This window comes from Trichophyton benhamiae (assembly GCF_000151125.1).
Source record: "Trichophyton benhamiae CBS 112371 chromosome Unknown contig00476.0, whole genome shotgun sequence".
NCBI classification, from domain to species: Eukaryota; Fungi; Ascomycota; class Eurotiomycetes; order Onygenales; family Arthrodermataceae; genus Trichophyton; species Trichophyton benhamiae.
In genome coordinates, this window is record NW_003315108.1 from 213,439 (window position 1) to 234,646 (window position 21,208).

The window sequence follows — 21,208 nt, forward strand, 5'->3', positions numbered from 1 at the left end:
TCTCCCTTTTTACCCGTTCCCTCATCCATGTTTAACTACTATGATTTCCCTTTTGAAATAACATGTACCATATATATGGCGTTTTTGCGTCAATTTTATATTTGTTCTAAAATTTTCACTACTTCTTGCCCCGGTAAATCAAAGACACAGTAATGGATTCCGCGTTAAGTAGTTATTACTGCAGGGTTGGTAGGCTTTACCGGAGGATGAGGCAAATCGAGAGAGAGATGGAGGGGGCAACAAAATAGAAGGAAATAGCGGTTACCATATCTCTTTCTCGCAGATTGTGTATCCAAGCCCCCAGAATCGATAATCCCTGTCCGCAAACACCTTGGGCTCTCTATCGTCGAGAACGTAAATGTGCTTATAGTCTACAATCCAGCTACAAAATCAGTGTCAGCAGCCAGTAACTCGGTAAGAAGCAGCATTAATAGAATGCTGTATCGAAATAAACATGCAAATCTTACCATCTGTTATTTTCCTCATCGTAAACGATGTTTCCAAGATGTGGATCACCTGCATAACCGTGGTATTTGAGTAGCTCCCTATCTGATACCATCTTTAGAGATGACCCCCGTCAACCGAAGTGCAGCAGACTTACATCAAGCATTCACGAAAAGCACCTCGAATTTTCTCACGTTTGGCTAAATCGTAAGTCCAAAATTGAGATAGAGGTATACCAGGCACCTTCTCTGTTATGATAAATATCATATAACCGCCTGGGACTGGGCCATAATCATGTTGCTGAATCGACTGTTGTATGTAGAAGAGTTTTGGAGTCGCTCTACACCCTACTTTGTCAAAGTGGCGAAGAGCTTCAACCTCCTGTTTTATAAAATGGGAAGGTTCTGTGGAAGCAAACTTCTTTCGAGACTCTGGCTTCAAGCTTGCTGGGTATTCCGACGGTGCTCTAGTTACTGGATATTAGTGAAATGTTAAACTTGTTCAAATTGGGTCCTCGTACTCACTGTACTCGAATCTTGCAAATGGCCTCCTTTCCAGCTGACTCCCCTTTAATCTGTTCGCAGATGTAGGTTGCTTGTCCCTCTGCTATTGTCTTTCCACACTCGTTATACTCTGCTGGATAGAAGATTGAACCCTCGGAGAGCTTCTTCTTGATCTTCCACTCAGTGCCATCATCTTCTGTAACGACATAGTCACGAACAAGTCTACAATCCAGCGCTGATAAATTTGGCAGTATCCATGGCTTGGTAGAGGAGGTATGAAGAAAAAGGTACTTGCAGAAGGACGGAGTGGTATTTACATTCAAGATCTGATTGTTATATATCCCCTGTAGAAGCTACAAGTCACTGGCGCTTCTTTAGCCAGTAATAGTCGGATAAGTGAAAGAATATACTTTTTGGGCGGCGGCTAACTAACTAGTTCACTTAAGCCGCTTGTCACCCTGCATCCACTAGTCAGTGAACTAGTCCCGTCATCTCGTTACCGAGGTCACTTTTCTGCAGTGGACCCAGCGGGGGCGGCTAACTACCTGTCAAAATATTATTCCGTTTCAACGTTTCCAATAGGTGGGTGCGACCTTTCATCACCAGGAGGACTATACCGTTGTAACCCTCATCCGAAGGGAAAATGGGCAATCTCGATCCCCCCACGAAGATTCCCAGTGGTTTAATGACAACCAACTTCTTGATATTTAGACATTCTGCGATAACTACTTGCCCTTTATCCGTAAACTTGCTGAGTTTTCTTTTCCTTACATGTGGGCATTTATAATAACTCCTTAGAGTGGTAAATAATTTGATCTGAACTGCCTTCACTTATCTTAGCAATTTAGTACGCTACCTATGTACAAGGCTGAGTGATAGTACCCCATTCGTAGTCTTAGAATAACGCATAACGAGACGAGAAGAAGTAGTGTGCCATCAGTTGTTACCGCATCCACAATCTTGGATCTTGGGTTTCTGGCCTCCGACATATTCAGCGTAGCCAGCCCACAGCTCCTCTATTTCGTGACCAAAAAGGCCGTTCCAGAAGACCTCGCCGTTGGTACCAAGATACCCCTGTCTCAGGAGGCGGTCATTTATCAATCCCACGGCTCCAGTTCCGACCCTGACATTCTCGATCCACTCGAGGAAGAAGGCAGTGTTCTGATAACCTGCATCCCATCTCTTGGGCAGGTCGGCCAGAGAAGTTGGGCGCTTCCAATGGGCTGCTCCAAGGCCGGACTTCAGGCGAACAAAGTCTGCAATCCCCTCGATAAGACCAGAGGGTGGGTTTGGAGTTGATTTGCCAGGTGGGTTGGTATGCTGATAGCAATGCACAAGCTCGTGTTGAATGATCCCGGCTATCTCGGCAACCGTGTCTTTGTAAGAGCCAGCATGGGCGATATAGGAGAGCGACATATGAATCTCCTTTTGGTTGTCGTCCGAGCTCACCCCGATGGTAAATGCGACTCCCTGGAAATCATGGATGATAAAGGAGACAGAGGAGGTTGGGGGCAGCGAAGGGTTGAACTGGATTGGCCGGCGAGGAGCAGCAGAGGCAGGCGGAGATGTATAGAGATATTTGACGATCTCTCCTATCGCATTCTGCATGACCACATAGGGGTCCGGAACAGACTTGATAAAGAGCTTTGACGCCTGGTTGCCCAGATCCTCAAAATGAAGCCGCAGCTTTGGCTTCGGGACTGCTGGCGCAGCAGAGGCAGAGGGCGGGTACCCGCATCCCTCTTTTCCCCACTGTGGGACGTTGTTGCGAGCCTCCTTCTCGTCGTCTGTTCCGCCGCCAACCCCTGGGGGCAGCAAAGAGGAGGTGGGTGTCGGGATAGCGGAAGAGGTCTCGGACATCGTTGCAACTCGCAACCTGCACAACACAGAGTGAAGGTGACGCATAGAAACAGCGATATATGTCACAGACACGGCCTATATATCAGCTCTGGGAGCAGAATTGCTCTTTCTTTTCTTTTCCACGGCTAGTCAGAAGACGAATATATTGAGTGTATGCATGTATAGACACGAAGTTAGATGGCCTTTAGGTTGCACCGACCCATGGACACACATGACATATAGTCTCTTCCGGGTTGTGCCTGACTGTCAAGCCATGGAAGGCTATTTGAGAACCAAAAAACCCCCAAACATGGCAGAGACACAGAGCGTGCCAGACGATCTCTCGCAGTATATGCACGTCTTCTCTGCCCGCCTGCAGCCACGGGTGTGTCTGGCGTCGCTGTCCTGCGCTGTCGGTGAAGTCGGGGGCTTGATAGCCGGCCGATAATAAAACTTTTGCGGGCGAGGGCGCTTCGGCGGCTGCAGCCTAAAGGAGAGTGCTGAGTCAGCAGTGGCCTGCCACAACACCGCGAAGGACGGCCGAAAGAGGGAAAAAGCAACATCAACATCGCCAACGACAACATAGCAGAAGCCGCCAAAGACGAAAGTCAAGACGCACGCTGCGCCGCGGATTGTCTCTCACGCTGCCTGCTGCGGTCTCACAGGACTCGATATAACGGTGTCAAGCGTCGCCGCGTCCATCACTCGCGCCCTTTTGTTGTGTAACTCGGCCTATCTACAAAAGCAAGTTGACCCGCAGCCGACCAAACAACAACCACAACAACAACCCTCTCTCCCGCCCGCCACTCCCCAGCTGCCGAAGCCGAAGTTCAGCTTTTTTTCTCGTACAGCCTGACACCTGCCGACCACTGCCAAACGACTATCCCAAATGACATTTGCGGCTGTGCGACTCTGACAATGGATGAACGAGCTACGGAGCTATTAGCTGCCCTGCGCAACACCTCCCTCTCCGTTGATGCAAAGATAGCATCGCTGACCAAGCTTAAGTCGGAAATCAAACAGAAGAATGTTCCCACGTCCGCTGCCGGGGATATATTCGATGCCATTCGCCTGGCTATTGCGTCACAGCATGCGTCCCTCTCCGCTGGTGGTTTCTCCGCGCTTGGTCACCTGCTGAAGCGACTCTATCTCCAAGAACAGAATGGCCTGATCGCCAGCCAGGGACGACATACGTACTCGCTGCTGCTTGAGAAACTCGGCGATCACAAGGAGCGTGTACGGGCTCACGCATCTCAGGCGTTTGTGGACTTTTGGCAGTCGGCTCCCACGGAGGTTGAGCACCATGTTCTAGAGGTCGCCCTCGTTGGCAAGAGCCCTAGGGCGAAAGAAACTAGTATGATGTGGCTGGTAAAGGTGTGCACTTGTCTGCTATCCATTGTTTACTCGTGCAGTTTTTGGCTTTTTGTTGGTTTTATACACACCGGCTGACTCTTATGCTATGCAGATGACAAAGGAACGTGGGGTTCTTTTCCGTGCTCATGTTCCTAGCCTCGTGGTTGGCCTTGAGGATGCAGACAGCTCTGTCAGAGAGACGGCCAAGGCTGCCGTGATCGAGTTATTTCAGTAAGCAACACAATGCCGGTTTTCATGTCAGTTGCCCGTCATTATCTAACTCTGGTATTCTGTGCTTAGAAACGCCCCTCCACGAGCTATATCGGACCTAAAGAAACAGATTCAGTCTCATAATGTCAGGAGGTCTATCGCTTTATCAATATTTGCGGCCCTTGGCATCAATTCTGTACCCGATGCAGACCTCCCCTCCTCCCACTCTGGCATGCCTGCCCGGCCAGGAAGCAGCTTCTCTCACCGTCGAGAAGAACCAGCACGGCCAAACTCAGTTCTTTCGACACGCTCGCATCATCATCAAGATGGAAGTAGTACGTTTTCACCCACATACCACCACTTCCCTAGATATCTATCTTGTCTAACACACAATCCAAGGCCGAAACGATGACTCCCATTATGCTCCATCCAGGCCTCCTAGAGGCGACCCGCCCAGAAAAGATGCACTATCGCACGCTCCTAGTGTTGAATCCTTATCCGCAGCCAGCATTGAGCATGAGGTTCCCATTTCTCTTGACCCTATTACCATATATTCGAATAGGGAAATCGACGAGATGTTTCGTGATATGATACCCCATTTTGAGGGCAAAGAAACTGAGCACAACTGGCTACACCGTGAAAGGAGTGTCCACACCTTACGGAGGTTGACCAAAGGAAATGCACCTCAAGATTACCAAGCTCACTATTTGGCAGGCATAAAACAGCTACTCGATGGCATTCTCAAAGCAGTCAATTCCCTCCGTACTACTCTATCAGCTGCAGGCTGCTCTCTCCTTCAAGATATTGCTCGAGTAAACGGCCCGGCCATAGAACCAATGGTGGAGATTCTGCTTCAAAATCTTATCAAACTGTGCGGTGCTGTTAAAAAGATAACCTCCCAAAGCGGGAATATAACTGTTGATACCATCATTGGCAACATCTCTTACTCTACTCGCCTCCTTCAGCATATGTGGGCTGCATGCCAGGACAAAAATACTCAGCCGAGGCTTTTTGCTACTAGATGGCTCAAAACGCTCATGAACCGGCATGCTAAATATAAGAATACTATTGAGCATAGCGGTGGTGTGGATATTATTGAAAAATGTATCAAGAAGGGCTTGGCCGATGCTAATCCGGGAGTTCGAGAAAACATGCGTGGAACTTACTGGACCTTCGCAAGTATATGGCCAGATAGGGCTAGAAGGTAGGTTTTCATGCCCTTCCCGACCATATATATGATCACGTAAATTCTAACGATACATGTAAAGTATTATTTCCGAGTTGGATACCAAGTCAAGAGCACTCCTCGAAAAGGATGCTGGGAACCCTAACGCAGCTGCTCACACCACAGCTACTTCGGCTTCCCGCAGTGGGCAGTCTTATAGCTCTTCCTCAATGAGGATGACTTTGAAAGAAACCATTGCTGCTCAAAAGAAGGCTCGGCTAGCTGCAGCAAAGAACCTCCCTCCGCGCCCAGAGTCTGCTCAATCTGCGTTCGCGGAGCCAAAGTTGGCAAGGCCCAACTTACAAAGACAGCCGGCATCCTCTGCATCTATTCGCAATGTACCTACTGGAACACAACCTTCATCGTCATCGTCATCATCTGCCCAAGGAGGCTCGCTTTCGTCTGCCCCAATGCGGCCCGGGATGCGCTCTCGCAGACCGGAGCTGCCGAGGCCTGCAACGGCGGACCCTTATTCCCGAAGAAATGCCCCCCTCAGTGCTCAATCTCAGGTATTAAGTCCCACCAATAGCCCACAAAGGTTTTCTCCAAAGACAGCTCCGGCTCCCCGCACAAGGAACCCTCCGGCAAGGCCAAAGTCTAGGATGGAAGGTGTAACAACAAATACTCTTCAAAGGAAAGCGGCAGCATCCGAGCCCCCGATGGCTCAGCCGCTTGAACCGGAAACTACCAATTTGATTGATCCAGAGCCGGAGAAGGAGCAGCAAATTGTACCTGAACCAGAACCTGAACCTGAGGCAGCCATCCCAGTCTCTCGGACACTCGATGAAGATATTTTGAGCCCGACCAAAGCACACGAAGACTTTACCATTGTCTTGCCTGATATCAATGACCCAATACAAGTAGAAGCTCCTCAGACTCCAGTTCAACCTTCAGTGGTGACATCACTAGAATCAGTGGATAGAAGCCCAATGGAAGCGCCAGCAGAAGCTTCCATCGAAACACCAGTTGAAGTACCAGGGGAAGTATCTATTGAACCCCAGCATGAAGAATCAACCGAAGCGCCAGTGGAAGCACCCGCATCGACTATTGAAGCAGCAGTTGAGCCAGCTGAGGTATTGGATGAAACCCCAGCTGAAACCCTAGTTGAAACCCCGGTGGCCACGCAAGCCGACATTCCTGTTGAGCCTCCGGTTGAAGCTCCAAATGATAACCAAACCGCTAGTGATTTGGCTGACCTTCCGAATGTCAATGCCGACCCCACAGAGTCGTCCCGCATTGAAGGCACGCCTCAAGCACCGCCAGATCCTCACAAGGACGCAGTTATCACTGGCGGTCAAATAACTCCTCCTAGACAACTCGTACTCGGCACAACTCCTCTATCTAAAATCCCTACTTCTCCTAAATTCCGCCAACACAGCAGGGAAATTGTTCTCTCTAGCCCCCTACGCACTCCTCCAAAGAGCCATGTTCGACCCTCAGAACCAGAAAGCTCCTCCATTATTAAACTCTCACCACCATCAACCGCTGCTGAATCCAACGGAGCAACGGCCCTCAAAGTCTATGAGGATCCTCAGTCTCCGACCTCAAAGGCTTCTACTTCTTCCCCTACAACGCCTCACACAAACCGACTAATTTCAAAAACCAAACCTCTTGAGGCCCGACCACTCAATGAACCCTCAAGCACCAATCGCAAATACAACCAGGATGCCCAGAGTATTTCTCCACTTTCATATTCACCTCCGGCCTCTGCCTCAAATGAGAACTCCCATCGACGATGGAAGAAGGCTGAAATATCAGAAAAGCGAAGAAGCCTCAGCCCTCATTCTAAGGATCCTAATCGGGCACGAGATATGGTCGATAGAGGGCTTATGAGAATTCGAACCTCGGCTCTAGATGTCCATGGGTATAGAAAATTCCAAAGCCTTATCCGTTACCATGACTCTATCTTAAATGATGAAGCAAAGTATTCTCAAATCTTGCTTGCTTTGTTCGATGCGTTAGAATCACCGGATGAAAACAGAGTATCGAGTACAAGCCGATCCTTTGACCTCAAAACGCAAATTCTCTTCACTATACGGCTCATGCTATCGCAAAACCGGGAATATTTCTCCAAGTTTTACTCGAGAGCAATGGTATCAATCATCCGGACAAGGAAACATTATGAAATCACGAATCACATTGTTTCTGGCCTTGAAGAGACCTCCGAAGATATCGTTAGTGCCTGCAACCCTCAAGAGGTAGTGGACGATATTCTTCAACTTCTGGAAACAGAAGATAAGTCAATAGAAGCAAGCCGGATGGTATCCATGGGCACATATGTCCTTTGTGGACTCCTTCACCGCTTGAATGAAAAGAAGCTCTACTTCGATGATTCCGAACTCCAACGGCTAGGCAAGTTTGCCAGCGAAAATCTCAGAAATCCTCAGCCTGACGTCCGCCGCGCAGTCATGGACTTCTGCCTAGAACTACACGAGATGGTAAAGCCTGAAGAGAAGTTCTGGTCCATTGTTAACTCTCCCGGAGAAGACGTTCGGCCACTCCTGACATACTATATCGTGAGGAAACCTAAGGCTTAACTAGTCAGACTGAGTCATTTCCACTTTCTAATTCTTCCTTTCGAACGAAAAAAACTTCTCGAACCACATGCATTTTTTGCATCATACCCTTGGCCTTGGACCACATTATACTCTCTTTAATATTTCTTGACCAACTCGTCAGATATTTATTTTATTTTTTTTCGTGCTCCGTTCTTGGTCCCTTTGAATTTTCACAACGCAAGCAATGTATCGCTTTTCTGTACGCTGCCATGCTGTGAGACGATATGGGATGATTTTTTTAGCTACACCGAAGCGTCAGGATTGTATTATTCGATATTGGTTCCGCTTTCTACTTCGCCTTTCCCCCTTCACTTCCGCGTCCGGCCTCGATAGTATACATTTAATACTTTCTATATATCTTCTCCCTCTCTTCTTCTTGTTCTTCTCCTTCCATCTTGGATTGCATTTGACAAAAAGTGGCGCACTCAGTTCGGTCCCCAAGCTTTTTTTTTCTTTCTCTTTTTTTCTCTTTCGTCTCTTGGGGGTGAAAAAAACTTTAAACGTTGCTTGATATCAGCGATTCAGCCCTTGTTTGTTTCCTCGCCCTTGCCGCCATTCCTGTAATTCATGCATGAGACGGTAGAAAACAGCAGTGATGTGCGTTGGGACCGAGGAGTTTGGCCAGGTTTGGAATTCCGGCCTCAGCGCGACAAGGCAGGGCTGTAGCGCTGCTTGTTTTGTGGCTTCTCTTTGGGTGGGCTTCCGTGCATGCAGGATGCATATACGGTGCTGTTCTCCTCAGTTGTTATAGTTATAACTAGTTAGTAAGCTTCGGGAATTCCACACTTTTTTTTTTTAACTTGTGGTTACGAGCGGTTCGGCTGGGGTGATGCAGGTGGCTGCAGGCATCAAGGGCGTTTTCCATCGCAAGCATGGCTGGTACATATCGAGTGAATGACTCTGTACTCCGTATGCGGAATTGAGATCAACGCTGTCGATCCCGATCCGGCCGCCCAAGTGTCCCTTATGCCAGGGCTGTCGTGCCGCTTGGGAACGTCGTTTCCCCCTTTCGTTAGTCTATGTATATGAACTTAAGGAGCAGCTCTTGTTATGCTTTAGTCTAAACACTAACAGGAGAATCCTTCAGACCCCTGGGATCCCCTGATGACGCCCCTTTCAAAGTATGCAGTAGTAACTTTCGAGCTAAAAATTTCGAGAACTTTAATGGATACTAAGTGTAGCTTTGACGTGTATCTGCATGATCTGGTGTAACGAACTTCTAGTATATTATCATTCTATGCAATGGAGATGCTATACGGAGTGCTCCGTAGCCTAGACATCTATAACGGCTGTTTGTAAAAGAGAGGTATACACCTACACTGAAAGAAGGTGCTCTTTTCTTCTCATCACAAGTCAGGTAACTAGTTAACCTGTGCCGCAGGCTTTTATGAATTTTCCTTGTACTCGAAAGGAGGATCTTGGAAAAACTTCTCCCTTGGACACATGATTAACGCAGCACGCTTGTGAGGCAGGTCAATAAGCTTATTAATGTGGAATCCGTTTGCTTGGTCGTACGCAAGGACCTTGGCGCCGGTGGCTCTTGGCTCCCCAACGACCAAGTTGGTGCGAGGGTCATCGAGGAACATGTAGTGTGTAAGACAGGTGTGCCAGGCCTTAACACGGTGAGGACCACGGAAACGAGCATCTCCTACAAGGAAATGTCTGCCACGGTCAAAGTCTCCGGCTTCGTAGTACGGTCCAATGGCATCCTCCTATAGATTTTAATTTTAGTCAAAACTCGTTTTAAACGGTTGATTAAAGTATAGATCGTGTGATCACTTACCTTGGCCCAGTATATTTCGTAATAGGCAAAGAATGTATCGTCGAACTTGCCCAGCACAGGGAATTGATGGGAGTCTTCATGCATATTCCGCAGATAAGCACGGTGCTGCTCTAGCGTTCCGGTTTCGTTCCAGCCCGCAGCAACTCTGGGGTCGTTCTGCCATACATGGAAAAGGTTGACATGTTCCTCATTGGTCCAATCAAGTGCAACCATAGAGAATGTCTCCTTTAAATGTGGGATATAGCGGCTGTAGATAGTCGAGCCTGGAGTTGGTTTAGCAGGTCGGATTGGGTGGGTAGTGTGAATGCGTGACGTGGGGAATTTGGTGGTTAAGGCGTAGTCCAGTGCTCTGGGAGGGAAAGCAGACTCAAACGACGGGGAGATGTCTCGATTATCCGTTCCAGCAACCCAGATCGGCCTGGGTCCAAAGGGGGAGCCAGCACCCTGCCAGAAAGACCTGCGAAGGACAACTAACTGGCCAACATGATCGTCTGATGCTGGGACAGGCTGGCCTGGCGGTGCGCCGGGCGCTGGGTGAGCAACAACAAGCCCGACAGCCTCAAGCTGACGAGCTATAATATCACTTCCGGTCCCATTTAATGTGATTCTAAATACCTCAAGCTCAGGATGGACTGTGAGAATGGCATAGACGACAATCCATACCTGCCCTACTGTGGGAGTATCGTTTCCTTCCCACGACATGTTAGACAACGGACTCCTTTTCGCCCGGGCCCAGGCTGAATTGTTATTGTCTGGAGGAACCCTCGAGGCATCTTCCAATGACAGATCTGTGAACGTGAGGCAGGAATGGTGAAGTGTTACTTTCCCAGGCTTCGACTCTGTACCCGTCTCGCCACACAGCTGAACCCTGAGGGACTTTGGCTGGCTGCCGGGAGTGGACTCAACAATCTCATAGGTAGCATTCTGGGGTTCAGGAATCCGAAGAAAAGGAGCACGCTCCTGGGAGAGTAATGAGAAGTTCGACATGACTGATCCTGAGACAATTGAGCATGCGCAGTCCCTGGGGAGAGAGTATTCGGTCCGTCTTCTTTTCCTATCGAGGGGAGGGGAGAGAGAAGTAGATTCTCGAGGTGGCACGGAAGGTCCAGGCATAATATATTCGCACTGTTCCCCCGTCGTCACCAGAGCCTTGGAATACGAGTAACGTATGATGCAACCGGCGAGCTAGGGAATGATCTGTAGGAATCAGATAAAAAAATAAAAAAAAAAAAAAATTCATCATGCCTTAATAATAATGGTCTCTATTATTTGCAAGGGATAGGGGGGGTGGCTTTGACAGCTTACATAAGACATAAGAACTGCAGGGGCCGCATGAGACAAGTGGCAAGTCCAGCCAATCACAGGCCGCTCTTGAGCGCACTACTTAGTCAGCAAACCTTACCGGTGCGGCCTTTTATGCTTCTTTTTGGGTTTTTGCGCTGCAAATTGGATTTTTTCATACGACGACGGCGATGCCGTTTGTTCCGTCCTTGTCCATCTGATAAAATGCTGTTACGGAAGCTAAGCGAGCCCCTGGGGTACTCGCTCTCCGTTGGCACCACATACCCCGATACCCACAGCAGCCCACAGCCGAGCTGTTCGAGGATTTCTCGCGCTGAGGTGATAACGCCATTCGTTTCTTGTCTCTGGTCTTGCTGCAGCAAACACCAAGCTTGACAGCGTGGAGCCTTGTCAGGCGCGGTGGATGCGTGGCTAAGAGGCCCAATAACGTATGCCAAACCACGTCTGCCATGGCGCCTCTACTGGCAACTCGGAGTCAATCTCCGTCATATCAGTCTCGTCTCATCACAAGCTCGAGTTCGACAGCATTGGCCTCCTTTTTTTTTGTGGGAAAAAGTCAAGACAAAGTTATCAGATGGAATAAAGTGGGGCCATTCCATCTTATCACTTTCTTTTCTTTTCTTCTCCAACCAGCTCCGTTTGTTTGACATGCCGATGTGTTGCTCCGTTGTGCTCCATGTGCTCCCTATTCTCGTGTTGTGCTTGCACAGAGCGCTACGACGTGCTCCTTTAATATTCTTGCCCTCGACGACGATATGGGGAGTACTCCGTACAATGGATGGCAATTTGTTTCAGTGCCCTGTCCCAGATCTTCGCAGCGGGATGTGACCCCTTGTCTAAAGGCTTTTCCTCTCGTTTTTCCCTCTTCACCTGACGCGGTCTCTCGGTTGTCTCATGGAGGCAATGATCCTGTCCAGTGACAGGGCCTGCCATGCCCTCGTAACTCCTTGGCCCCTCCTTCCCATCTGATAAGAAGAAGAAAGAAAAAAGAAAAACGCCCAAGGGAGTCTTCATCCGCAGTTGGTCCCGCTATGTCACCTATTCGTTCCCAAAGAAAAGGTTTCCTCACCCCAAGAACGTGCCTGGAATCCTTGTTAGGGATACCGTGGACATGTATTCGTCCAAATTTCTCCACCCGAATGCGAGGAGACGTTCTCAGCTCTTTATTTTCGTAGGCTTTTTCCTAGTCGGATATGACTGTGTACATGTCATCGACTCAGTGCCAAATCTTCTCACCTCCGAAGCCCTGATGGACTACACGGACTCGGTTGAAATATATCCTCCGCCTGCTTTCCTCCCATCACTTCGTCGTACCTACAATCTTTCGGGGAACGCGGACCATTTGTGATTGATGAGAAAAGTGTAGCACCTGCATAAGCCTAGCTCTCTCCATCTTTCTAAATGGCAGTGGAAGAGAAGAATTCTCCTACGGGGGCGGCCATGACAAATACTGGCATCCTAGCTCCGTCATCACAGCAGAGTGAGCCAGAGGTATGGTTGTTCCAATTACTCATAGTCTATATACTCCTTCCCTAACGTATACCTGAAGTGGTGGACAAAGACACAGAAGTTCTTCTCCCGGGAAAACACTATAACCCCTACGTTTGGATACTTTCGCCTTCTGTTTGGGACACAACCCGGAAAAACTGATATCGCACTTATCGTTATTGGGACCATTGCTGGAATAGGCGCTGGTATTCCATTCCCTCTTCTCGGTATCCTCTTCGGTGAATTAGTCGACGACCTGAACTCATCGACATGCTCGACGACTCAAGCTCCGCCAGGTGGCTACCAGGCCGCTATAACCACAAAGGTGCTACAAGTCATCTACGCCTCGATCCTAAATTTTGTGTGCATGTACATCCATACTGGGTGTTGGAGCATGGTTGGCGAACGCCTGGTGCGACGCCTACGAACCAAATACTTCCATAGTCTTTTGAGACAGGAGATTGCCTTTACGGATACTCTGCCTTCAGGAGATGTCACCTCTCGGCTGGTCAGTGATATCGAAGTGATCCAGGCTGGAACGTCAGAGAAAGTAGGCCTGTTCATCGGTACTATTTCGTACTTTGTTGCTGCTTATATCGTAGCATTTCTCAAAGTTGCTACTATCGCGGCCATGCTTATGTCGGTTGTACCAATCTACTTTCTAATGGCCTTTGGCGGAGGACATTATATAAAGAAATACTCTAGCAGGATTTCAACCCATATAAATGCTGCCACGTCAATTGTTTCGTCCAGTCTGTCACATATGAGCATCGTCCATGCTTTCAATGCGAATGCCAGATTGGAAGCCTTATTCGCCCAACACCTCGTCAGTGCAAGGATGGATGCGTTGAAGAAGGCCATCACCCATTCCATACAGTTTGGAATGCTTTATTTCGTAGCATACGCGTCGAATGCACTTGCTTTTTGGCAAGGTAGTAGAATGATTGCTGACCTTGCAGAGGGCAAGCCTTCTAAGGTCTCCGTCGGTGCTGTTTACACCGTGATATTCGTTTTACTAGATGGTTAGTATCTTCACCCATTTGAAAGAACGGTTTAACTAAATAATGTCCTATAGCTTCCTTTGTTTTAAGTCAGATGGCTCCATTCATGCATATCTTTGCTTCAGCAGCTTCTGCGGGTGATAGACTTATGACCACAATCAAACGCCAATCTGCCATCGACGGCACTTCTTCTGAGGGTGACTCGACCATATCTTTGGCCTCGGAAGAAATCGAGCTTCAAGACGTTACGTTCAACTACCCAGCTCGCCCTGAGGTTCCAGTGTTGCAGGGCGTAAGCTTCAAGATTCCCCCGAATAAACACACTGCCATCGTTGGAACATCAGGGAGCGGAAAGTCAACCGTTGTAGCCCTACTGGAGCGTCTCTATGATCCCATTACTGGCTGCGTCCGGGTTGGCAACCGGGACCTAAAAGAAATCAATGTTCGGCATTTACGTGGAAGCATCGGCCTAGTTCAGCAGGAACCAAACCTCCTTGATCGATCTATATTGGAGAACATCGCACATGGCCTTGTTAGTTCATCACAAGAGAAACACAAGCACCTTCTTCCCATCTTGTTGGGCCCGAGTCTTTCTGAACTTACTGAGAAGATTCGTCAAGGTGCAAGTGAAGACGAAGCTGTAGCGGAGCAGGGAGACGTGGTTCGAGAGATTGTCAACCTCGCACGCCATGCAGCTACCTTGTCAAATGCAATTGATTTCATCAATGCATTGCCAGATGGCCTAGCAACGAGGGTAGGAAGTTCTGGTGCTGAGCTAAGCGGTGGCCAAAAACAACGCATTGCACTAGCCCGAGCTCTTATCCGTGATCCTCCCGTGTTGCTGTTGGATGAAGCCACGGCTGCTCTTGACTCTACTAGCGAGAGGTTGATACAAGCAGCGTTGACCAAAGTATCTGAGAACGTTACGACTGTTTCAATTGCACATCGGCTGGCTACTGCTAAGGATGCTGATAACATTATTGTCATGCAGAAAGGCAAAGTTATGGAACAAGGCACGCACATGGATCTCGTAGCTCGTGACGGTGTATATGCCGGTATGGTACGGCTGCAGAACATAGGGAAATTCAGTTCCTCTAGCTCTATCATGACCGAGTCTACCCAGGTTGATGTGAACATTGACCGATCTCTCACTACTGATACCCTTCTGAACAAGGAAGAAAAATTATCCCTTGAGCAAGGTGTACTAGACGAGAAGGAGAAACCGGCTCAGTTATATATGCCTGAAGAAGCGGATAGTCTACCAACTGAACCCGAAGCGAAAAAGGAGAAGCCAAAACAGACTCTCTGGGCTACGATGAGAGGGTCATTCCCACTCATCCGACCCAATCTCCTCCTCATCTCACTTGGTCTGATTACCTCTATTATGATTGGTGTCAGTTATACAGGTGAAGCGGTCATTTTTGGTCACACAGTAGGCAGTCTGAGCGTCTGTCGAGGTGGCCCAAGCATTCGATCCAGCGGTATGCTTTTTGGTCTCCTCTTCTTCATTCTTGCAGTTGCGAAATTTGCTGCTGTGATTGTGAATGGAGCTGCATTTGGTTGGGCTGCTGAAAAGACTCTATATCGTACACGAGTTCTCTCGCTTCGGTCACTGCTCCGTCAACCGCTGGAATGGCATAATGCAGATGGACGAACGCCTGGGCTACTAGTTGCCCTAGTTACAAGCGATGCTTCAGCTCTTAGCAGCTTGACAGGTACAACCATCGGTGTCCTTTTTTCCACGGTTGCGAACCTCTTTGCGGGTGTTATTCTGTCTCACGTCATCGCATGGAAAATAGCCGTAGTCCTTCTGGCTACTCTACCTGTCTTATTGGCATCTGGAGTCCTTCGGCTACGTGTAATGGCTCAATATCAAAAGAAGCACCAAAAGGCCTATGCGAAGGCAACGGCTATTACAGTGGAAACAGTCGACAATATCAAGTCGATTGCAGCATTTTCTCTGGAACAAGAAGCCTATAGTGTCTTCAACCGCTCTCTGAAAGCACCATATAAGTCGAACATGAAGTCTGTCTTGCACGGAAACTTCTGGCTCTCGTTGGCATACAGTATCAGCACGCTGGTCTATGCATTAGCATACTGGTGGGGATCACAGCAGATTCTCGCAGGCATGTACACACAGGTTCAGTTCTTCATTGTCCTGCCCGCTCTCCTGTTCAGCACTCAGTCGTGCGGCCAGATGTTTGCTCTGGTTCCGGATATATCCAAAGCCCGCATTGCGGCGTCAAATATCGTCGACCTGCTATCCATAAAGCACGAGGGAGACGAAGAGTACGACAAGACTGGTTCGAAAGCAAGTGCCAAACACACCGATCCAAGGTTTAACATGCTCGAGGACAAGCCTAGGGATGTCGAGGCGCAGTTAACTACGACTACGCCTTCATCCTTCCCCACAAAAGGCATGGGCGTCCAATTCCGCAATGTCCACTTCCGATACCCCTCTCGACCCAACCAACCGGCCCTAGATGATTTGTCCATTAACATTTCCCCCGGCCAATTCTGCGCCTTAGTTGGTCCCTCTGGTTCAGGAAAATCAACTACTTTTGCACTTCTGGAGAAGTTTTATAATCCAGCCTCTGGGTCTATCATCATTGACGGGGTAGACATCACTAAGCAATCTGGTGCGGCCTTCCGAGATACCATTGCCCTCGTACCACAAGAGAACGTCATGTTTGAAGGAACGGTAGCATTTAATATTGGGCTTGGAGCCCGCCCTGACGTCGAGGCCACGCAGGAAGAGATCGAAGAAGCATGTCGTCTGGCCAACATACATGATACCATCGCCGCCTTGCCTGACGGGTATAACACTGTCTGCAGCCAAGATGGGAAACAGTTCAGTGGTGGCCAGAGGCAGCGGTTGAGTATTGCCCGTGCACTCGTTAGGAAGCCTAGGTTGTTACTGTTGGATGAGTCCACGAGTGCTCTTGACGTTGAGAGCGAGAAGCACGTTCAAGATGCGTTGGCGAAGGTGGCTCGAAAGACTACTATAGTTGCTATTGCGCATCGGTTGAACACAATCCACCGAGCTGACAGGATCTTTATGATTGAGGGAGGAAAGTGTGTCGATCAGGGAACACATGCGGAACTCGTGGAGAGATGCGAGAGTTATAGAGCGAATGTGATTCATCAGTCGTTGGATGCGTAGAATAAAATTATTATATACGGAATAGAGTAAATAGTTGTATTTAGCCGGCTAAACATACATTTGATTAATTGTTTTTAATGTTGAGAAATATATATATATATATATAAATGTGAATATCGGAAGTGATGATGGAAGAGACTCTTTATATATCCAAGAATATACATTGTGACATGGTAATTGATGAGAGGGGCGGATGGAGGGAGCGGGATAGAGAGAGAAAGAGAGTGTATAGACAGGAAACAAGTAAGAATTGTTTTATCTATATGGTGACATGTTACAACAAGAGCAGTAGTTATTCAGATACAAAAAAGAAGAGGGGAAGCAGGCCGTGGAAAGCGAGCCTACTTGGACTCCTGTGGGTATAGGTCTTCCTGGAGAACAATCCCGAGCTCCTCTCTTAGATCCTTGAGTTCTTCGAGGTACACCTCGTACTGAGATCGGTTCTCAACCTTTGATCGGATGCCTAGTACAAGGAAGATAGGAAGTTAGGAGATACACAGCAACGTCAAAAATGAAGCTAAGTCATAGTCAGGCTAGAGAGACGTACCCTCGAAGACACGGACGGCGGTGGGGAAGTCGTTGACTCTTCTGGCAGCCTTGAGGGCAGCAGTCATGACGGCAACGGATGGAACGAGATCGTAAGCAAAAGCGTTGTTAAGGTTTCTCTGCAAATATAAACCACATGAGTCGTCTGGTGGAAGGCAAAAACAAAAAATGCCAATAAAGGTCATCTAACCTGCAGCTCGAAAACGTCCTGTACACTGTCGAATTCCTTCTCATATCTACCATATAATATTTTCAATCAGCATTTCTGGTTCATTGGATGTGCAATGGCTCTTTTTCTCGATGGGTTCAAGTCTGGGAAATCGGCTGGCGCTGACGAACCGGGCAGAGAACTGCTCAAAGGTCTCCTCCTCGTGAGCACCGCTGAATCGCATGGGAGTGGTGCTGAATGCGCTGGCTCTGAAGACGGGGGCAGGGACGGCAGCGGATACTCTGGCACGAGCGGCGTATGGAGCGGCCTTGAAGAAAGAGGTGGCCGGAGTGCGCGTAGCGAGGCGGAAGAGGGTTGTTGAAGCCATTGCGGACGGACTAAGGGTCAATTAGACGCTCGGAAGCGGAGGGAGAGCTGTAGCAGCCTTTATTAGAGGGAAGCAGCTTAATTGACGGCGAGCGAAGGGGCAGAAGCTCACGGTGGCAGCGGTCGAAGAGTGGTTGTTGTTTGCTGTGACGTTGAAGAAAGGAAGATTTTCTGGCTGGTTTGGATGTTCTTGGTGCGGGTCACGGGACCGTCACACCACCCGAGACAACAGCAAGCTATTAGTATTTCGGCGACACTGACTGGATTCTGGAGCAAGCCAGACATATGATGAAAACGAAAAGAAGACACGGCAATAAGATGCAAAATAATAATAAATAAATAATAGGGAGGCAAAAAAATAATCCGGCAAAAAAGTTGGACTGTCAGGGAATCGAACCCTGGACCACCCCCATGCTAAGGGGGTATTATACCACTAAACCAACAGCCCTGACTGGGTGATGGAGGAGGATGGCCTAGTTCTCTATGAGTAGAAGGCAGTGCTAGGCAAGGGGAAGGAAGCCCGGAAGGAGAGGTAAATAAACAGAGCGAAGTAGAGAAGTGAAAAGGACAGCAGGAGGAGAGTAGTTAACTAGCGAGTAAGCTGTTCCAAGGTAGGACGTGAGAGAGAAGAACCGCCTGGCCTGCAGAATGCCAGCATAGTCTGACTGGACTACTCCGTAGCACTCTATCTAGCACTATCTAGAACTTGGCTTCATGTGCCTGTTCTCCATCCCCAGCAATCGATCTACTGCTCCATCCTGCACACCATAACTCCCCGTACGGAGTGCATCTCCATCTCATCTTCATTGGCCATACGGAGGACTCACTCTACCGCCCACTCGCCCTTGTCTCCCGCCATCTATCCGCCTTTTCTTCTGCTGCTGCTCTGTTTACCCCTATTCAACCCAACCAATCAGCGTTGTACCTCGGAAGCAGCCGCAGCTGACTAAGCCAATATCTTCAACGCCAGAAAAAAAAAAAAAAAAAAAAAAAACCTACCCAACTTTTCGTCCTGCTGGCTTCTTCTTTCCTTCACTTCAGCTCTTCTTCTCTTCTTCTGCTTCATCTCGCCTGTCGCCGTTGGGTCTCTTCTCTTCTTCTTTTTTCCTTCTTTCTCTCCTTCTTCTTCTCTCTCGTAATGCTTGCTCTCTACCCTTTTTAATCTCCTTATCCTTTTCTTTTTGGCCGTCACATTTCTAGTCCGCCTCTGGGAAAAACCAAAACAACCCCCTATTCCCACCACAAAACAACACCTATCTCGGCGGCCATTGACATACCCTCGCGTCTCGACCGTGCCCGCTCTCCTTGCCGGCAGACTCGGACCAGCTTTCTCCCTTCGTTCCGGGTGTCATTCCTTGCCGTTCCGCCGTTGCCGTTCGCGCCGGTCGATACCGCTCCCTTATTATAGAGACCTCCGACAGACACGAGATACGACCTAGATCATAGATCTCCGAATACCTTGCTCCAGTTTTATTGATAGAAAATAAAAGAATCAGATTTGAAAAGATGTCGGCCAACCTGCTCTCCAACATTCCTCTCTCCTTCTCCGCCCCCTCGATAGATCAGCCGTTTGGCGTGAAGCTATGGCCTATCTTCGACTCCGTCTACACCTCTATCATGGGCTACTCGGCAGATGATTTCCGGTTCGTCATCGATCAGACGCCCATGTCGACCCTCAAGGCTACCACCATCGCCCTGATATCCTACTATGTCATCATCTTTGGTGGCCGTGAGCTCATGCGCAGCCGTCCGGCCATGAAGTTGAACGGTCTGTTCATGGTACACAATTTCATCTTGACAGTGGTCAGCTTCCTCCTACTGGTTCTCTACATTGAACAATTGCTGCCCACTTTGGTCCGGAAGGGTACTTTCCATGCCATTTGCCACTACGAAGGTGGTTGGACTAAGCCCTTGGTTCTCCTCTACTACGTGAGTGTCCACACACCCCTGTCGTCTTTTAGCAGCCCCCCTGTCAAGCTTGTTTTTTGCCCTCCATTCGTTCGGATCTTGGGATTGCTAACTGTCAGGTATAGTTGACCTACCTCACCAAGTATCTCGAATTGCTTGACACCGTCTTCCTGGTCCTCAAGAAGAAGCCACTTACATTCCTTCATACCTATCACCATGGCGCTACTGCTCTACTCTGCTACACACAGCTTATCGGCTCCACGGCTGTCTCCTGGGTGCCCATCACCCTCAACCTGGTCGTCCATGTCGTCATGTACTGGTACTACTTCCAGAGCGCTCGTGGAATCCGTATCTGGTGGAAAGAGTGGATCACCCGTCTGCAGATCGCACAGTTCGTTATCGACCTAGGTAAGGCTTTTGTTTTTATACGCCTTCTGGCTCTCCGTCAGTATTTTTTGTCCTTGTTATGATTAGACTAACAGGTACATAGGATTTGTTTACTTTGCCTCTTACACCTACTTTACCTCGACCTACTGGCCCTGGTTGCCCAATGCAGGAAAGTGCGCAGGTGAAGAATTCGCTGCATTTTCTGGTCTCATCATCCTCTCCTCATACCTCCTTCTCTTCATCTCCTTTTACCTCGCCACCTACAAGAAGGGAGCCAAGTCTGGTCGCCCACGCCGCAATACTGGATCGCAAGCTGCTCTTGCCATGAAGAACATGGAAGTTCCCCATGTTGGCAGCCATTCTGCTCCTGTCGCCTCCAACGGTTCCACCAACGGAAGTGCTTCCAACGGAAACGCTACCACCACTGCCCGAGCCAACGGACCTGTCACCAGGTCAAGAAAGGCATAGAGGCTCGCCACAACGACCACTGTCGGCCGACTTGACTGAACCGGGTGGCTTCTCTGACGTTTTTCTTGTGATAATTACGTTTGAATACGTTTGCAATGAACGTGTATAATAATATACTTGGAGACTGTACGAATGGGGACATGAAGTTGTTGGACCGGAGTCATACCCTCCTCCAGCTTTGGCTGATGCGGACGGACAAAAACGGTTTGGTTGGGTACGGACGCCCGATATGATTGAGATGGCTTTTTATATACGAGGGGATGCATCCTTTTTGCGCCCAATACACACCTACACTCCCTTACCTCCTAATTCTCACTTCATCGTGAAGAAACATCTTGCATGACAAAAAAAGACACACATTGGAAAAAAACCACTACGACATATACAACATAGAAAGGGAGAAGCAAATGAAACTAAATGGAAGAAAGAAGGAAGAAAAAGTGAAAAGCACAAACGGACAGAATATAATATTGCCTTTCCCTCGATTCATTATCC

The 21,208-nt window shown here is 48.7% G+C and overlaps 8 protein-coding genes and 1 non-coding gene across 9 annotated transcripts; 3 read left to right on the forward strand and 6 right to left on the reverse strand.

The window, feature by feature from the left end:
• Nucleotides 1-1,883: 1,883 nt before the first annotated feature.
• Nucleotides 1,884-2,807, reverse strand: ARB_06706 (uncharacterized protein; the record flags this gene model as incomplete). Its single annotated transcript, XM_003014901.1, has 1 exon — nt 1,884-2,807. One exon carries the CDS (start codon nt 2,805-2,807, stop codon nt 1,884-1,886), a length of 924 nt encoding a protein of 307 aa, XP_003014947.1.
• Nucleotides 2,808-3,704: 897 nt separating this feature from the next.
• ARB_06707 (uncharacterized protein) lies at nt 3,705-8,111 on the forward strand (the record flags this gene model as incomplete). The annotated part of the gene is made up of 5 exons (XM_003014902.1): nt 3,705-4,160; nt 4,252-4,370; nt 4,440-4,684; nt 4,749-5,553; nt 5,618-8,111. The coding sequence occupies 5 exons, from the start codon at nt 3,705-3,707 to the stop codon at nt 8,109-8,111; spliced, it is 4,119 nt and encodes a 1,372-aa protein (XP_003014948.1).
• Nucleotides 8,112-9,517: 1,406 nt separating this feature from the next.
• Nucleotides 9,518-11,028, reverse strand: ARB_06708 (siderophore biosynthesis acetylase AceI, putative; the record flags this gene model as incomplete). The annotated part of the gene is made up of 2 exons (XM_003014903.1): nt 9,518-9,844; nt 9,916-11,028. The coding sequence occupies 2 exons, from the start codon at nt 11,026-11,028 to the stop codon at nt 9,518-9,520; spliced, it is 1,440 nt and encodes a 479-aa protein (XP_003014949.1).
• Nucleotides 11,029-12,618: 1,590 nt separating this feature from the next.
• ARB_06709 (ABC multidrug transporter SitT) lies at nt 12,619-16,869 on the forward strand (the record flags this gene model as incomplete). Its single annotated transcript, XM_003014904.1, has 3 exons — nt 12,619-12,708; nt 12,734-13,727; nt 13,781-16,869. 3 exons carry the CDS (start codon nt 12,619-12,621, stop codon nt 16,867-16,869), a joined length of 4,173 nt encoding a protein of 1,390 aa, XP_003014950.1.
• A 341-nt stretch (nt 16,870-17,210) lies between these two features.
• Nucleotides 17,211-17,600, reverse strand: cox6 (cytochrome c oxidase subunit VI; the record flags this gene model as incomplete). Its single annotated transcript, XM_003014905.1, has 2 exons — nt 17,211-17,332; nt 17,417-17,600. 2 exons carry the CDS (start codon nt 17,598-17,600, stop codon nt 17,211-17,213), a joined length of 306 nt encoding a protein of 101 aa, XP_003014951.1.
• Nucleotides 17,601-17,651: 51 nt separating this feature from the next.
• Nucleotides 17,652-17,951, reverse strand: ARB_06711 (uncharacterized protein; the record flags this gene model as incomplete). The annotated part of the gene is made up of 1 exon (XM_003014906.1): nt 17,652-17,951. The coding sequence occupies one exon, from the start codon at nt 17,949-17,951 to the stop codon at nt 17,652-17,654; it is 300 nt and encodes a 99-aa protein (XP_003014952.1).
• A 375-nt stretch (nt 17,952-18,326) lies between these two features.
• ARB_06712 lies at nt 18,327-18,398 on the reverse strand. The gene has a single exon. It is a non-coding gene; the product is annotated as a tRNA-Ala (tRNA).
• A 589-nt stretch (nt 18,399-18,987) lies between these two features.
• ARB_06713 (uncharacterized protein) lies at nt 18,988-19,302 on the reverse strand (the record flags this gene model as incomplete). The annotated part of the gene is made up of 2 exons (XM_003014907.1): nt 18,988-19,146; nt 19,228-19,302. The coding sequence occupies 2 exons, from the start codon at nt 19,300-19,302 to the stop codon at nt 18,988-18,990; spliced, it is 234 nt and encodes a 77-aa protein (XP_003014953.1).
• Nucleotides 19,303-19,456: 154 nt separating this feature from the next.
• ARB_06714 (uncharacterized protein) lies at nt 19,457-20,713 on the forward strand (the record flags this gene model as incomplete). Its single annotated transcript, XM_003014908.1, has 3 exons — nt 19,457-19,879; nt 19,984-20,266; nt 20,349-20,713. The coding sequence occupies 3 exons, from the start codon at nt 19,457-19,459 to the stop codon at nt 20,711-20,713; spliced, it is 1,071 nt and encodes a 356-aa protein (XP_003014954.1).
• Between the last annotated feature and the right edge of the window lie 495 nt (nt 20,714-21,208).